Here is a 19029-nt window from a genome sequence, read left to right on the forward strand (position 1 = left end):
AGTAGAACAATATTTTGGCTTTTATATTTATAAGCATGTATATACTGCTAACAAAATTAGTAAATGAAAAAATGACCCGTCCCAGAAGTAAAGTAGTTCTTAAAGTAAACAATGTAACATGTTCTGTTTGGTTGTTTTTAAAATAAAAAGAACACCACTACAGTCAATTCAGCTTAGTATAGAAACACCCTTACTCTCTGATGGCAGCGTAGTTCTTTTCAATTGTCAGAGAAAGCACAACACAGAACATGTATCCTAGTATGGCCAAGGTTTCTCTATCAATTGTCTCCTCTACGAATTTCATATAATACACGTACGGCATAACCAAGGCATTAAGAAAGTGCTTCAACAGGTTAGTTTCAAGTCATTTTGCATTCTGTAGCCTGTAAAGTCTGTTTGTCTAAAATATTTGCTCAGTGTATTGCCATAACTTGAGGATGATGTCCTAACAGCTGATCTAAACATTACTGAATTATATTAATGGTACCTCGAAGGCTAAAAATCTGGAATCCAACTTTCAATGACACTGATTCTCCCTGTTATAGAATCCAGTGTTATCAAGCTTTTCTTCCCTCTTTACAAGTTTCCTCACTATCTTGACCATGGTATTGTGATAAGATGCTGATTTGAAATAGATCAGGTAGGTTTTGATCCCACGATGTGTTTGAGCATATGATAAAAAATATGTATCATCAGCATTGAAACTGAGGTGAAATCTCAGTTTTGGCAATCCTTGCACATTAAACATGCACTCCATCCCTCCAAATTAACACTATCAAATAAAGCTATAATCTTTTTTTTTGAAAATGTAAGGAGGAAAAAAAGTCTTATTATCTTCTTCTGTCACATCTTAATTAGCTCTTGTCCAACTATCTGAGTCCTAACTCGCCGGTGTATTAGTGACCCACTGAATTCTCTATTCATAATTTGTAGTGTTATGCTAAACCTTGTAATATATTCATGTGTATTTATGTTTTATTTGATTCAACAATCCAACTAAGACCTTTAATTAGACCTTTGCTATTAATAGTAAAGAAATGGCTAGGTAGAGAAATTCAGTGACATCTTTCTGATGTTTACTAAAATAAATTGATATTAACAGAATGCCTCAACCCAGGTAGACAGCTCTCTGTATTCATTAAGCTTAGTGGGTGCTTTCTGGGCAGATACAGTTTTACAGCACTGCTGTTGATGTTCAAAGTGAATATAAAAATTTGTCAACAATATGTACCATACGGGGATAGAAATTCCATTATACTTTTCAAAAAGTATTTGCCTGAGTCATTGTCTGAGAAGCCCTCTTGCTCTTTGAGCTTAGCTTCACAGTTAAGACTGTCAGGATCAGACACATACTTGCAACTCTTCTTCATGCTTTCTTTCTGCTTGAGGTCTGTCATGATGCCTTACAGTAAACTAGACCCAATACCGCGCATTACTCACATCTTCTGGCTAATATAAACAACTTCTTCTGAATACTTAAGTCAGATCTTTCTTGCTCAGGAAAAGATCTTCCTGTAGTAGCTGTCCCATGTTGACTAATGCTTAAACACTTAAGTACAGCTCAGTGGTGCTTATTGCATTTTTTATTGGCTTTATCCTGCTTTAAACTGTTCGATATTTCAGAGCTGTTTTCAAGACACTATAGTGCATTTCTGCAATACCTCAAAATCTGTGCTTTGCCAGCGCTCTTTGCAAGTTTTCCTGTATGCTTTCATCAGTATTGCTCTGTAGTTTCAACTGCAATTCATGCAAGTCCTTTGGTGCTCATCTTCATTACCTATTTTCTTAGTTATTTGATGCTATCTTAATACTTTAGTGTTTATCTAAATGCTGAGGCACTTGCATTGCTGTTGGCTTTATGGGTTGAATTTCTTTCTGCCAATATTTCTTCATTACTACAGCCTTGGTTTTGTTGCATCACTGTTTCAGAGCAGGAGAGTACCCGGTTTTACTGGGAATATTAATGCTTAGCAACTTAGTATTTCTTTATGGCAGACCTCTGCATGGACCTACTAGTTCAGCACTTCTCTAGATGACTTTCTCTTACAGGGTCTGTAAGAAAGCCAGAAGACAGCTTTATGACTTTGAAACTAGTCCATCTTACAGAAGAATGATAGTTATCATGATTTGTATTTCTTACATCAGTCTTTTCAGATTCAAATATGTTTCTAGATGACTCTAAAGGAAGGTGTAATGTGCCTTAACACATAATTAAGGTATCCAGAAAGATTTCTTGAGGTGCAGTATTAATACTTTAAAATACCTAAAGTCTGAGCCTTGGTTGTCCAAAAAATATTATAATACTTGACCCCAAGCACAGGCAAGGCACAGCATGGCAGCCTAATCTGCAGTGGACCGTATACCGTAAGCTCGGGGCTCTACCAAATATTATCTACTTGATAGATGAAAAATCGCTGTTTTGTAATTAAATAAGATGGAGAATCTGTGAAAACTGGAGGCTTACTGTGTGAGTAGCAGCTCCTTGAGATATACCTATTAAAAATCCTAGACACTTCATCAAATCTACCAGTTTTACTCTCATTGCTCTGTTAATGTGCCTCTTTTTGGTAAATCAAAGCTTAATTGTACTAGCCGTGTAGCACATCTCAACACTACTGAATACTGATGTCTCGAACAGGGGATACTCTGATGTACATCAGTACCTTGAGTACTGAAAAACTGTAGAGTGTTGTTGGTAATTGGTTCATGAATCACTCATAAAAGTCTAGTGATATTGTTAGAAAGACAACTGCCACGTTTGTGGAAGTAAATTAAGGATGAAGTTGATTAGGTCTCTTATTTGTATTGACATTATCAGAAAAACTGATTTCAGATTCATTTCTATTTCAAAGGAATCCACCACATTGATTTTTTGTAAAGGAATTTTTTTTTCTTTGACACAAGACTCCCAAAAGTTGTCCAGTGACACTGATTTCTTATTGAAATAAGTTCAGAAATCTAAATAAAAGCTTTTTGCAAATTCAGGAACTAGCTGGAAAATGAAGGGAGAATCATTCTGATTTGGGGAGAGAGGAAAAAGAATATGCTATGGACCTAAAGGAATTGGTTGAACTTCTAGCCTGCCATTCTCTTTGACAGTTTTAAACACCAGAGTGATTTAGTATTGTTAAGAGGTTTTGCTGCTTTTATCCTGAGAAGCAAAGCTTAAGTGTGAATCTTGAAGACCTAGCTTCTGAGAAGAAGAGAGTTTTGGGTAAGTAACTTTCTCATATTGCCTTGTTACCTTTTGGTTAGTGGAATTCGTTTTTGTAATTAACCACCAAAGATTTACAGCTGTAAATGAAGATTTTTATTTTTTTTTTTCTTTAGGCATAGTCTATCATTTTTGCATTTCCACATTAGTGCTCATGTGTGCAACTCTGTGTTTCTTGTTTAGGATTTTTTTTTTCCGTAGAACAAAAGACACATATTTTTCCTATTTGACTACTTCTTCTCCTTCAGCATATTTCTCCTCTTCTTTGGAAGACAGAATAGAATAGATTTGTTTACGTTGGAAGGGTCCTTTAAGATCATTGAGTCCAGCTGCTAACTTAACACTGCCAGGTCTGCCATACTCCTAGATCCTTCTTGCCTGTGGTACTTGTGTGCATAATTTTTTTAGATTATTGATTGATTGAAAATACTTTTGGCTTGAGAACTAGTTGATCCTCAGAATGTTGTAGAATTAAGAGCTTAGCTCTTTAAATATCAGGAAAGACAGAAAACTTAGTTTTGAAAGATAGTGAGCATCTCTGGCGTAATAGTGAGCGTGATCATCATCAAATCACTTCTTAGAACGAGAAATGTAGAACTTTATATAGTATCAGCAAATACTCAGAGACTAAATACTTAAAACCTAATGCCCACCCAATGATGTGGAGTCCCAGTGGTTTTCAAGAGCGCACATGGGAAGTTGCTTGGCTATCTGCAAAGACATTTCTTGAAAATTTGTTCTAGCACTAAGACTTGTGAACAGTGTTTCAAAAGTGAAGCCTATTTTTAAGGCCATCATGCTAAAAAGATCCATTATACATTTACTGTGAAAACCTGGCTCACCAGGGTGAAGGCCACTCTAAATTTTTGTAAGCTTCTTTAAATATATAGGATATGTAAATAGGATTTAAAATGTAAACCCAAGAGAAATTAACAGCCTGCTGTCAGAGGGGGATTATTGTTGTATTCCAGTTTCTATTTACTCTGTTAGATAAGAGTTCATGAATATTACCAAAAGCCTATTGGTATATCTAGGCTATGCCAGCCAAGAGGCCCTGTGTTCACTGGAAATATATTTTCCATCCCCAGTTCATATAGATATTTATCACCAGATTTTGAGCATTTCCACAAGAAAGGCACTTCCATGTATCATAATGTATTCTTGCCATTCCTGCACTCCTTTGAGCATCTTGTGTTGCTCTCAGCTGGCTAAAGGGTGATTACTCTGGTTTTCCTTTAGGAGGAATTCAGGAAAAGCTCCTTTGGACTATCATCACTCAAGTGATTTTTGCCTACGTATTGCCATAGACAGTGACTGGGTTCTGGTCTAAGTATGTGCTTCATCAACAAGCTTGGCCAGTCTTACTCGTCTTTAAACTAGCTTGGAAGACTTTTCTTTTTCCTTGAAATGAAGTTTCCCTATATTTCAGAAGGGAACCTTGAATTCATTGGATGGCAAAGATGTATTCTAAATAATCAGTCTGCTAAAATTCATAAAATGTGAGATTCTAGTGAGATGTTATCAGAATATTGTCTGAGGACTGTATAAGCTAAAGATACATTTGAGTAAACTCAGTAATACTAGTGCTGAATCAGAATGAGAAATGCCATTGTGCTAATGGTCTAACGTAGTAAGCAATATCAGTGTTCAGAGATTAGTACTTCACTGTCTTTGATCCTTTCACATATTCAACAGTAATATATACACACTCGCATCTTACTTCTTTACCATTCATGGAGCATACTGTGACTTGTTTTTATAGAGACAGTAGACAAATTAAATGATTCAGAACTGGAATATGCTATAACTCTGAAGAATGGAAAAACCAAATACCTATTAATACCTATTCTGCCTCTTAGAGCCATCTGAAGTTTGGCCACTACTTTTAACTTAGCTTGCTGAACACGAGGCTTTGTAGTCATGGGATTCAGCCTTAAATTTTTGCAATAGAATCACAATCTTGTGGACTTGAGTGGAGAAAACTATTATTTTCTTAGTGCAGTACCTGAAATACAAAACTTGAATGTGACTTCTGTTAAAACAAGAACAAACAGGAAAGAATTAAAAGAGCCAACCTGGTTGAACCAATACATGAGGTGAGCTTCACAATCACACTGATTTCTGTAGACTGATTAAATGACTCTGTGATAGAGTCACTATTTTGATCAGGCATTCGTTGATCCTCCAGAATAGTGACCAGATGCTCATTTACAGGTGGGTTAACAGGAAGTGGCCTTCTGCACAAATTCATGATCATGCTCCAGTTCATAATTTATGGCAAGATGCATTGATTCTTTTATTTCAGGGTTTAGAACGTGACAACGAATGCAGGATATATGTTTCATAAGATGAGTAGTTAGAGTGACTTTAGAATGTAGCAAACAGTGAAAACTTAGTCATATGCTTTCCTTCCTACATACATTGTAATCTGTTTAACATTTTTATGTCATTTTAGACCCACCTTGCCAGACAGAACTCAGCAACATTCAGAAGCAGCAAGGAGGAAAGAAGCTCCTAGGTGAGCCATAGATCACTTTTGAAGATTTTATTGCTTACATAAATAACCCTAGTGAAACAGCAGCATAAAATCAATATTAATCCAACAAAGATAGACCGCAGTAAATTCCAGCAACAAAATTTATGAAGTTTTTGAAAGCTATTAAACTTAGTTTTATTACCTTACCTACTGAAAGACATTACATCTGGTTTATTACCCTAATAGAAGGTACATTTTTACAGATAGAGAGGGGACAGTCTAAGGGACTCCTAAATTAGTATCTCTGCTGATCCTTTACCTGTAATATTCTTTAAGCAATTGAAATCTTTGTTGTGAATCAGTTTGTACTGTATCAATATTATTGAAATGTAATCTTCATTTTACCATTAGCCACTGTATTATGGCTGCAATAATAGCTTTGGCCCAAAGTAGTTGAAACTGTTCCTTCTAAGGATGATTTCTAACAACTGTGCACTTCAAAATGCTTTCATATAAATGTTTTGTTCGTTGTGGTTTGTCTACATTTTATGTTTCTTTCCAAAAGTCTCTGTTTCAAATGAAAAACAGTGGATTGTTCATCCTTAGGATGATTAAATATTAGTGGGTAAGTAAATGTATTATAAGACATGTATTAAATAAAAACAGCTCCTAAGGCTTGTAGCAGATAGTTTGTTAGTCCAGGAAGCCTTTCCTTTATTCTTCAGACTTTTGTACTCCACAGATATATAACATCCTATTCAGGGCTGGGTGGTATGTTTGAGCTTTTTCCCCAGAGTACGGGAAAGGTCTTGACTGAGACCTTACGGAAGTAAGGCATATGTATCACAGGATCAATGAAAAATTTAATGGAAAGTTAAAGATCACTTTATTTCTTGAAGTATTTCTTGTTATTTTTCCTCCCACATTTGATATATTCATCCACTTTCTGCTTAGCTGAATTTTTTAATAGAAAGTAGACCAGTCACTGTGGAGTCTAGAATGAACAACCAGCAAAAAGTGGTTATTTTCTGCTATAATTGTTCTGTTGGCTAAGAGGTGATTTTTAATATTCTTATTATTATCACAGGACGGTACATTCCCTTATGTGATGAAGATGGGTATTACAAACCAAGTCAGTGCCATGGAAGCATAGGGCAGTGCTGGTGTGTTGACAGATATGGTAATGAGGTAACAGGATCAAGAACAAACGGTGCAGCAGAATGTGGTAAGTCGAGTATGCTTTGTGGCATTTGGTTTAGAGGTGTGATTCCCTTTGATTACCAACCAGACTAAATTTATTCAAGTAAGAACAGATGTGCAACCCAACTACAAGGATTTTGAAGGAAATTATAATTTGTTACTGTTATTACTTCATTATTTTTTGCAACTCCTATCACTGTGTCAGCTATTAATAGACATCATGTATATGCTTGGCATAGTATATCCAAGCCTAGGGAAAATTAATTATCTAGAGCAGCATTAGACAGCCCCCAAAATGCTTGATGAAGTCCCTTTGGGTAATCAGTGTGGTAGTGAACTCTATTTGACATTTTTTTTCAGTTCATGTTTGATGGAATTGCCAAAAGTTCCTAACACACTACATCTTCCCTTGTTTTTCCGTTCCCGGCAGTACTCTGGAACTGCCTCAAGAATTTGCATGTCAGCTTTATTTTGTGTCCGATTTTATTAAAGGTGGCAATAAAATATTTTCTTTTTTTTAATAAAAAAAGAAGTCTCATGTTACTCTTTTACCCTTCTTTTGCAACAAAAGAACGTAGCTTGAAACAAAGGGTAAATTTAAAACTATATTTGACCCACAAACTCAGACCCATTCTCTGTCTAACCCAGGATCCTTTCTAGGTCAATGGGCAGTTCTAGATAATTCAAGATAATATATAAGAACCAAAGAGGGGACAAGGGTATATTTTCAGTAATCCTTGTTGTAATCTGTAAATTGAACTTAAATCTCTTTCAGTTGTTCTTGGCACTCATAGTTCTACAAATTCATAAAATTTGGCTCTTTTTGTTAACATTGAGAAATTAAAGGTTTTCTTTTAAGACAAAAGATTTTTGGATTTATTCATGTTTTGTTTCTGTGTTACGCTGCGTAATTTAAAATAAGTAGTTATCTTGATACTAAATACCCTGGTGTGACTTTTGTACGCTTTATATGTATTTGTATGTATACATATTTATATGTAATGTAATACATATATGTATTACATTACATATATGTAGTATATCTTGAGTGTCTTTTCTATAACCATCATTGCTTTTTAGCGATTGATTTAGAGACTTCAGGTGATTTTGCCTCTGGTGATTTCCATGAATGGAAAGATGATGAAGATGATGAAGATGAAATAATGAATGATGAAGACGAAATTGAAGATGATGATGATGAAGATGAAGGAGATGATGATATTGATGATGAAGATGATCATGATGGATATATTTGATGATATTAGGGGGTGCATGAATTGTACCTTTCTAAAATTCACACGATAACATTTCATAAAATCCCCTTGCTCTCCAAGGTCAAAAGGATTCTAACAAACATGTATATTTTGTATGATTATTTCAAACATTGCAGCTGGAGTCATAGACTTTTTTGTTTAAATAAGAATAATTATATTATGTGCTTTTAAGTTTTCAAATGCCTTTGTGCTGAAGAAAACACATTGGAAGTCTAGCCTGAAGAAACAAGTGTTATGTGCTACTGAAAATATAAATGTGCAAAACATACTGTAAAGACAACCAGTCTCTCCAACGGAAAGATATTTGCCCTTACTTGGAAATGTGCATGTCCTCTTCAGCACACATACTGTAACTTAACTTTAGTTCTGTCAGTGTTTTCAGCCCTTCAGGCTTTGCAAATTGTCCATTTAATAAACCAAAATCATATTACAGTAGAAAATCTTTGGTGCACAAATAGTATCTCACCACCCTCTGATTAAACAAAAGTATGGAGAAAAAATATCAGGAGAGAGGAATAAAGCAAAATCCTCCTTTGCATTTGCTTTTTTAGTTATGGTTTTTGTTACGAAGTGGCTAGGTTACTGAAAGGATTTTTCAGAAGCAGTAGCATGGAAAAGCACCGATTCCGTAATTCTAAAATTTTCTTGTCCTTCTGTATTTTTTTTGTTCATGTCAAGTTTGTAAAGGCTTTATCATTATTTACTCAGCATTGCTTAACTCTTTGGGTTTTTTCTTTTTTTTTTTTTCTCTAATCAGATTAGCATCAAATATTTAAATGGGGAAAAAACTGTGCTTAAAATTATATTACCTTTATACATGACTGTATTACACAGTATTGGCACTTGCCCCAGGGTAATATTTAATAAATAAAAAGTGATAGTTTTTATTTTCTCAATTCAAGAAATAGTTTTGCATCTTTATCTTAATTCATGTTCTTTTCTGTTACTAGTCCAGAAACTTAGAGAACGTATTGTAAAGGTGCCTTGCAAAATAGAAATAGAGAGGTTTTAGCATGCATACCAGTATAGGATGTTAGGCAATAGCTAAGCACACCGAATTACCAAATTAATACCAGTATAGGTACTGCTGCGGGAATGAAGAAAATGAGTTATTTTCATTTTTTCCTATTGTTATGTAGTTACCATGTGGACTAGATTATAATTATTGTGTAGAGTAGCACTTAAGATTTGACTGTAGAGAAAATTACTTTAATCACTGTATTTATGTTAGCATGTTAATTAATTGTGTAGACATTTTGGGACTCCACCGTATTCATTCATATCATATCTATTGCTTTCTGCCCACAACAAAATTGACATGACCTGTTTAATGTAATAATACAGGTTGTGTAACTTCAAAAATCAGTCACTGGTTTCCTATCATTATTTAAAAGGAAAATCAGTTTCTTATTTGAATTCATTTCTACAAATTAAATACTGAATTCAATGTTTATCCTATGTAGTATTGAAAAGTATAATGCATTTTCTTTTTTTATTGCTTCTTTATAGTTTGCAAAATAAAGACTCTTGTAACCAACCTTTGGCTAGTATAGCCCATCGTTTTGACTTTTTGCATAGTTTGAAATTGTGAAACAGGAAGAATTCATGTTTCAGATATCCATATCCTTCACCTATTAAAATATGTATTTATTTGTATAAAGCCATTTATTAATGTTTTGTTTCTGGTAAAGAAATTTTGACTAAGGCAAAACCCATGGGGTTCGGGGTTTTTTTATTTTTATGTATTTTTTCCTGAGTTTTCTATAGCTTTGTTGTGTACTTTTATGACATTGTCTTCATTGCATACTAAAGAAAGAGATATTTCTTTCCAAACTCTGTCATAATTTGTGGGGCATAGTTGTATTATTTTCTTAAATAAAAGTAGTTAAGAGTTTACCATTCCAATGTAGTGGGATTTTATCAGAGAACAGTTTCTTATGACTGAAATTAACTAAAATATAAATTGATTTTAAATAAAGAAGCTAAAGAAAACATGTTGTCTTTTTTTGGCTCATGTACTACTGTTATGTTGGGTTTTTTTCTGATGTGATGAATAGTCAATAGACAACAAACTAAAAATGGATTTCATTAAAACTTGTGATATTAAAAGAATTAAATTATGGAAAGAATTCATAATGGCTTTAGCCTAATGGGATTATACTATAAAGGCCATTCTAAAATAAACTGTCAGGCAGAAGGGCATGAAAAAGTTCATATTCTATCTTCCCTGGAAATTCCCTACTGAACTGGAAGAGGAGGGAATAAGGATGGGGTTTAGTCCCTGAGTATCAAAGCTACCTATCATAAGGTCAGAAGTAAGTCAAGATAGCTACCTTTACCGAAGAACAGTGACAATGGCAATTCAGGGTCATTTTGGAGAATTTTTGTGGTCAAAAAACTGAACCAGCAACAACAAACACTTGAATTGTTTCTCATTCATGAGGAAAAGCCAAACAAGACATTGGTTGAGTGAGACTTACTTTGAAAACATCCTTCCTTTTTTTTAAAAAAAAGGGTAAATTTGTCTATGGATTAGTATTAGTGGTTTATTAGTGGTTTGCTTTCATGATACCAAATGAACTGAAAATTACTTCTCTGCAACATTAAATAAATGCATGAAATAAGGAGATGCTAGAACAAATAAAGGCAAAGGCTGTTAATAGAATATCACTAGTTAGCTACACCATTCAGAAGCTTTTTCCTTCTTTTTGTTGTACTCAATAATTATTATTTGTTTAAAGGTGTATCCTCATGAGTTCAGTGAGGCAGAAAGCAGTAGGGAGCCCTTGACTATAAAATTTTGTTAGTTTTTCAGCTTCTCTGCCATTTTTTGTTGTTTGTTCTTAATCTCATAATTGTGGATATATATGTATGTAGGTATAAATATGCAAAGGTACTGATAGAAATTTGGGGAGTTTCAGACACAGTGATTCATCCTTGTGCTTTTCTGAGAATGTGTGGAATTATGATTCGTAGAGTCACTGAGAAGAAAGGAATGCTTGGTTCCATTAAATAAATTATGTAATCTTCAGAGGGAGTATTTCAGGTCAAGCCACATAGATATGCTTAGTTTAAAATGAAATTAATTAGCATCACTAGCTTGATTTTACAAAAATTGGATTATTGTACAGACGGAGATGATGGATGATAGCAGAAAAATTTTTACTTTGTTTGTTCACATTGACAAGAACTGGATTTCTTTTATTATTATTTATCAGAAAGTAGATTTGTTCTATGCTTCTCAGGAAATTAAAAAGAAAAATGTGTATTTACAGGATTTCTTTATTAGGACAGCATATATATTTCCAATAATAAAAGCTTTTAAAAATTGGATTTAAATAGAGCTGTTGCAACACCAATTTATTTAAAATACAGTAATCCTTTTTACTGTTTTGCCACTAATCTAAATGTATTAGTAGCAAATCATGCTAGTTCAGTGGACACTAAGTAGTTTGTCACCAAGTTTTTGTTCTAAGAAACAGTTCAAGATATACATGAAGAACAATATAATGGATTAGAAGAATGTCCAACTTAACTGGTTATCACTGGGTAAGTAAATATAAGTAAATAAAATATTGAATGTTTTTAATAAACTTAGCCCACCCTGAAGACAAGGCTGGACATGGCCAACTGTATGAGGTTTAACAAGGCCAAGTGCCAGGTCCAGCACTTGGGTCACAACAACTCCATGCAGTGTTACAGGCTTGAGGAAGAGTGGTTGGAAAGTTACCTAGTGGAACAGGACCTGGGGGTGTTGGTTGACAGCCAGCTGGATATGAGCCAGCAGTGTGCTCAAGTGGCTAAGAAGACCAACAACATCCTGACTTGCTGTGGCCAGCAGGACTAGGGAAGTGATCATGGCCCTGTACTGGAAGATGGTGAGGCCATACCTTCAATACTGTGTTCAGTTTTGGGCCCCCCATTTACAAGAATGACATAAAGCTGCGGGAGTGCACCCACAGAAGGGTAAGAGAGCCGGTGAAGGGTCTGGAGCACAAGTCTTATGACAAGCGGCTGAGGGAGGGAACTTGGGTTGTTTAGTCTGGAGAAAAGAGGCTGAGGGGAGACCTTATTGCTCTTTACAACTACCTGAGAAGAGGTTGTGGTGAGGCAATTGTTGGTCTCTTCTCCCAAGCAGTAGGAAATGGGACAAGAGGAAATGGCCTTGAGTTGCACCAGGGGAGGTTTAGGCTGGATATTAGAAAAAATTTCTTTGCCAAAATTGTTGTCAGGCATTGGAATTGGCTTCCCGGGAAGTTATTGAGTCACCGTCCTTAGATGGGTTCAAAAAGACGTGTAGTTGTGACACTTAGGGACATGGTTTAGTTACGATTTCACAGTGCTAAGTTAAGGGTTGGACTTGATGATCTTCAAGATTTTTTTCCAACTTAAACAATTCTGTGACTCTGTGCTGAAGTAACATGGTAACCATTTATCACGAGTAGATCTCTGCTGACACAGCGTCATTGTACTAAGGCATGGGTGCAGTTTGCTAACTTGTTAATTCATCCAGTAAAATGGCAGTAGAAAAGACTCATTGAAGTTAAGAAAGCAGAGCAAGAACGGGAAACAGAGTTGTCTAGCCTAAAAGATAACACATCTGCTCAAATTTTTCATTGTGTTTCAGATGCTAGATCAACCAAATCCTGAATAAGAGACTACTGCACAGTATCTGTCTGTACTATCTAAGGTAAATTTTATAAGTGAAATGTGTGTCTCCATGCTATATTAATAACAATATAAAGCATTTTACAATTCTTCACCAGTTTCCCACATAACCCAATAGAAAAATTTGATTAAAACTTCAAATAAGTGTACCCACAAATCTTGTGCTCATGCTTGTGACCATTTTTGCCAAGATGGTTTTTATCAGTTTAAATCAAGTTAGCAAAAGAGGAAAGACTGATTAGTTTTGATAATTTTGTAAAGAAAACATGTCAACAGTTTTAATTAATGCCTTGAAAATGTCCCTGAATATAATCTTTGCTTATGGGAATAGAATTTTATTAGTAAAATAAAAAGTAGTAATGCTGTAAGGCAAACTGAAAGGAAAGCAAGAGAGGTATTAGGATGAAACAGTGTTGGGGCAGCATCTATGCATTTTGAGTAGCCAACTGATCCTATCACTGAATAAAAAAGTATGAGAATTCATTGGTCATGCTGCTCTTTCCCCTCATAATTTCCCCAAACATGTTATTGTTAAGCTATGTAGCTTTATAGCATACCATTCACATTAGAAATTACATATGAGTGCTGAGGCGAGTTCAACTCCCGCAGTGCCGAATGTGACACAAAGCATCTGTAGGCAATTACACCATTGACCAGGCTAGAAGCTGAGGACATGTTGCTGGCACATTAAAGAGTTCCTCAGAAAAAGTAGTTTATAGCAGGTGTTTGCCCAGCTGTAGCCTAGTATGTCCATTATAAATTCCTACCTGACTCCGTGCAGGGAATTATCTAGATTTGGATTTTTGTATATAGTAATTTACTTAGATTCTGATGTAAAAGTGGAATAATGCCATTGATAGTTGTGTATGTTGTCCATTAAGATAGCTTGATTTTTACGTAGAAGAAATTTCATTGCTATTTGATCTCTCTGCATAGTGCTTTTCATTTGAATATCACTACGGGCAGAAAAGTCATTGCTAGCTAAGTAAATGTCCTGTATCCATTTTGTAAAGATAAGAGAAATGGCAGTGCTGGCACAAGGTACATCTTAAGATCAAACAAGTAGTGAGTAGATCACCTAATTTACAGGTCATTCCTATGATTCATAGATCTGACTTACACCACAAGCACTAGCTGCTTGGTTAACTGTTCTCTGGCCGTATTTAGATTTCAATTGTTACAAGAAAACAAGTGAAAGAAGCTCTTCCCCCCCCCCCTTTTTCAAACATCTAATAACATCTCTTTTACTGTTAGAGATCAGTTTATCTTAAATGCACTGCTTCTCTGCTGCTCCTCAAATATAACTACACAACAATGGGGGGAAAAAAGGCCTATTAATCGTCAACAGCAGGAATAAATTTGCATGAAATTCCTATTATTTGCTTCTGTGCAGAGATCAGTCTTTTTTTTCAACGTGTGGAGAAGAACTTTGCCATGCAGCCGCCATCTCCCTTGGCGCACATGACACAACAGTGAATGTTGCTATCATGAGCAGCACAAGCTTCTATTGCCTGGCACGTCTCATTTCCATGTTATCTCTCTCTGTGTTCCTGTGCAACTGATGGAATTCTGTTGAGACCTGACTACAACAGGATCAGCTCTGCCGCAGAGTAAAGATTTGCTGAAGGGGAGTTGCATAAGCCTAAGGGCTTTATGGTAGTGCTGCTGCTTCCCCAATCATGATGGAAGAAGGGAAAAGATTTTTCATTTTTTGCATAATGAGGTTTTGCAAACTGCATAGTCTCACAGCAGTGGCCTCTCTGGACTCTCTACTTCATCTTCACAATAGGCATTTGCTCTGCCAGGTATGTCAGCTTCCCGTTTCTCCTGGATAAGCACAGAACAGCTATCTACTTTTACCTACCCTTTTATCTATCTCAAAAAGAAAGAAATATCGTGAGGTTTATTTCTATTTTTTTCTTACTAGCTTCACTTTTGGTTAAAAAGAAATAAATAAATAAGAGCACTTGCAAGAAAAAACAAGACAGAAATCTAAAAAATAGTGAACTACCAAGGCAGAGTTCTGAAAAACAGTAATCTAGTGAGGATGAGAAAGCCCCACAACACACTTGCTCTCCTTTGCTTTTTCTAAAGGCTCCCTTAGTCTTGTGATCTTTGTCTGTATCAGTCTGCAGCCAAAGCTTTATAGTATACTTCTGGGATTATACCTGTTCATGGACCAAACATCTGAAAATATCCAGAGCTACATTTTTCACATGGGAAGGGATTCCAGTCACTCTCCCTCAGGGTGGAAAAATGATACTGCAGCATATTTACACAAAAGAAAAAAAAAAAAAAGGCATAAAAAGTTGCAGTTTTCCTTCTGCATAGCGTTCTTTCTTAAGATAAAAAATGCTTAAAGAAAAAAAAAACACATGATGAGAATTATGCTTTATAATTACTTCTTTTTTTTTTATGTCAGGAATGTTGACATTAGAGTACATCAAGTATGTTGCTTAGGAAGCAATGGCTTCCAATAATTTCTTTGAGTTGAATGCAGGAACTAATAATGGTAACTTGAAATTACCAGAGAGTTGTAGTGTGAGAGCATAGTTTGGATTAGAAGAGAGAATGGAAAAAAACAGAGAAAACAATCAACAAATGTAATTTATGTCACTGTATAAGCACATGCTACTCCTCCTCTGTGATAATTTGTGTCTTCCTGTTTCTAAATAATAGTTACAGGAAAGGATGATGAGGATAATCAAAGGTCAAGTAAATTCAGAAAATCCACACATGAACTACTCACACACATAAAACCATTAAAAATGTTGTCACAACTGCCTCTTTTTGCAGAAAATTCATTCCTGTAGCTGTGCTTCTAGCTGTTACTCTGGTGTCTTGCTCCAGAAAATGGCGCTCAATTGTAGTTGAGCTATAAAAGTGTATAGCAGATCCCGTCTCTTTTCGTTGTTGGAAAAAAAACAAGCAGAGCTCTTAATACGTCCTTACCATCCTAGGAGTCACCAATGAGTAGTGGCATCTTCTCTGCAGGCTCACAAAGTGATCAGCACATCTTCTGAAGGAATGGTCTTGACTACAGAGGGAGCAGGTATGACTGTCAATTATATATCCTGTAACTATGCCAAACTATAGTATGTTGTTCCCTTTATCAAATGTGATTTTAGTGGAGAGACTTCATTTTCAATTTGAAGAGGCCATTCACTATAGATATGCTTTCTTAGGCTGTTATCTGTTGAAAATCATCGCACTAATAGTTATCTGCTGCACAAGTCAATTCTCCATGCATCTGGATCTATTCTGCACCTTCATTGCATGTTTTTCCGCTAAATAATTCCAGTCTTCTAAGAATTATACAGCAATCGGGAAGTTCTAAGGTTGCTCGTGGTGTTTCAAATGCTCAAAAGATCTGTTTCTGCAGAAGACCTTTCACATCTGATTTGAGCACCAGCAGATGGCCAACTTAATGCTCATTGGGAACTAGCAGTATTTCACACTGTTATTTTTACCCTTATATCTTTTCTTTGCTCTCAGGCTTGTTCCTCTGTCTTGTTCATTGAAAAAAAAAAAAAAAAAAAAAAAAAAGTCTTGTGGAAACTTGTCAAATGCTTTATAAAAAAATCTAAATAATCAGACCATATGTTTTGCCATTGTTGACCTTCATTGTAAATTCTTGAAAGGGAAACCTACTTTGGGCAAGATTTCCTGGGGGTCTTATTGCCCTTTTCTTTTATTGGTTAAATATTAGGACTGGCAAAGCCACATGTGGATTGTCAGGGGAAAAAAAAAATTCTATGACCTATTGGCTGGAATTGGTATTCTCTATAACATATTACTTAAGAATCTCATCCAGTAATATTAAAAAATGTATGCAAAAATAGTAAGATTTTTTACATTAATAGCATTTGACTGGCATAAAAGGAGTCACTGATAATTTACTCTCTAACATGCTTGTGAAGAAAATGACCTTTATAGCTGGTTCGAATTTAATATTATTCTTTCAGGAGAAATTATTTAATACCGCATTCCTATTAGAATCTGGATTTTTATTTCAGTTTTGGTTAAATGCTAAAACTTTTCTCAAAACTCATTTATTTGACTTTTTTATTAATGAGGAACAAAAAGTAATTAATGCCTTTTTAACTAAAGCAATTTAAAGATATTTTATTGCTTTTCTTTGTCCCTCTTTTTTTTTTTCTAGAAGCATAAAATATATACATAGAAAACTTTGTATCTCATACTATTTTAAAAAAAATAGTCTGTGCTAACTGCACTTGCCATCATTTGCCAGATCCCATGCTGGAAATAGGATAATGCCATAGTGACTGTGCAAGCAATGTTAGAATTAACTTTAATTTATTGTTAGCCTTGCTAATGCTAGGAAACACTGAAAATCCCATCTAGATAACTTCTCTTACAATATCCAGACTTACAACTTTTAAATGGCTTCCAAACTTTACTTCTTAGAGTCAAATCTCAAAATTTTCTCATTTGGCTCTTGCTCATTTCAAATTAAATGCATTTCTTCAGCACATACATCATGTATCCAGAGACAAGGCCAACATAACCAGGGGTCAAATCCTGTTTATGTTATTGCATGGGACTGGCAGAGAAAGGAGACAGATCTATTCCTAGTATCATTAAGAGCTAGTTGTTTTTATTTAGCCGCTTTTGTGCTACTTATTCTCTTTGAGGAGTCTTTTATAAGACCAAATATGAGTTTCAGTGGATGGAAGAGAAGAATGATCAGTTCTGCCTTCAGATTTGCTTATCTGTTTTCATTTCTTGGATGTTGTTTCTTCAGACATAGGACTCTATGAAATAATTGTTATATTTCCTTCAAAAGCTTTTTTTCCCGTTGATCATGCCTGTTTGTTTTCCCATTCCTTTGCTTGCTTTTAGTGGAGTGACCAGAGGCGTTTCAGATACTGGTGGTGAGGTTTTACACTAGCTTGTTCTTAAGATTTGTTCTTTCTCAGTTGCTAGTCTGTAATCCCTCAGAAAATAGTGATTTGACATGCAGATATAGACAAGTTTCTGAGTTGTCATTTTACTAAAGTGTTAGTAAGTGTCTTCTAGTGCTCTGCAGGCTTAGGCACATTGATTGTGGTAGCTTTGGGACACAAAAATTTATCAGCATTTTTGGAGGAAGAGTATGAAACTTCTTTACAATGTAATTTGAAAGTAATTACACTATTCTTAAAATTTTATTTGAATTTTCAGGGTTAGGATCAGGTTTATGGCGAATGGTATCTGTGAAGGAAGTGTCTAATGGAAATTTTCAGTAGACCGGGATAATGCCACGGTTATAACTTCAGAATGGAATTTATTCTATGAAAAGGCGATCCCAGGAAGGCTGTGGTAGTGGCTACTCTTGGATGAACACCAGGTGACGGAACAAACAGAATGTTACACACACATTTTCATTTCCCAGAAGTAGTGACAACGGGATGAGAGAGTTGGGCTTGTTCAGGCTAGAGAAGAGAAGACTCTGGGGAGACCTTCTAGCAGCCTTCTAGTACTTAAAAGGGGCCTACAGGAATGCTGGAGAAGGGCTCTTTATCAGGGAGTGCAGTGATAGGATGAGGGGTAGTGGTTTTAAGCTGAAAGAGAGGAGATTTAGGTTAACTATTAGGAAGAAATTTTTTGCTGTGAAGGTAGTGAAGCACTAGAATAGGTTGTCCAGAGAAGTCATGGATGTTCCATCCCTGGAAATGTTCAAGGCTGGGTTAGATGAGGCTCTAAGCAACCTGATCTAGTGGAAGGTGTCCCTGCTCGTGGCAGGGGGTTTGGAACAAGATGATTCTTAAAGTCACATCTCGCCCAGGAGGAAAAAGTAAAAGTAAAAAAAAAAAAAAACCTATCCAAAATAACCCCCAAAACCCTATGGTAATTACAGCTTTTATTATCTAATGTGTGTTCCAGATTTTGGTGAAATTAAGCAGTCGTATAATTGCCCATTTTGCTTTTAACATGTGCGAGATATGTTTTAGCTTATTAAATATTAAATGCATTCTGTACAACAGCCTGAGAAAACGTATCAATGTTCTATTTGCATTTGAGTTCTAATCCTGACTGTATAACCCACTAATCTTGTTAAAATCTTGTCCTTGGGAAACACATCAGTGAATGCTCCAGTGCTCTGCAGCTTTGGGCATATTGATTGTAGTAGCTTTGGGACACAAAAATTTATCATCTTCATTTTTCAGGGAGAAGTATGAAACTTCTTTACAATG

At 35.4% G+C, this 19029-nt stretch overlaps 1 protein-coding gene across 2 annotated transcripts in view; it reads left to right on the forward strand.

Annotated features, from left to right (window-relative positions):
* The window catches only part of SPOCK3 (SPARC (osteonectin), cwcv and kazal like domains proteoglycan 3), a 182740-nt gene extending 172595 nt beyond the window's left edge, over positions 1–10145 (forward strand). For both annotated transcript variants that reach the window (XM_054066070.1, XM_054066071.1), the window contains exons 9-11: positions 5670–5732; positions 6778–6915; positions 7971–10145. In XM_054066070.1, coding sequence (XP_053922045.1) covers positions 5670–5732; positions 6778–6915; positions 7971–8146 — 377 coding nt within the window. In that variant the 3' untranslated portion in view covers positions 8147–10145. The remainder of the gene's footprint in view (positions 1–5669; positions 5733–6777; positions 6916–7970) is intronic.
* Positions 10146–19029: the final 8884 nt, after the last annotated feature.

Source organism: Cuculus canorus, chromosome 4 (genome assembly GCF_017976375.1).
Source record: "Cuculus canorus isolate bCucCan1 chromosome 4, bCucCan1.pri, whole genome shotgun sequence".
Classification (NCBI taxonomy): Eukaryota; Metazoa; Chordata; class Aves; order Cuculiformes; family Cuculidae; genus Cuculus; species Cuculus canorus.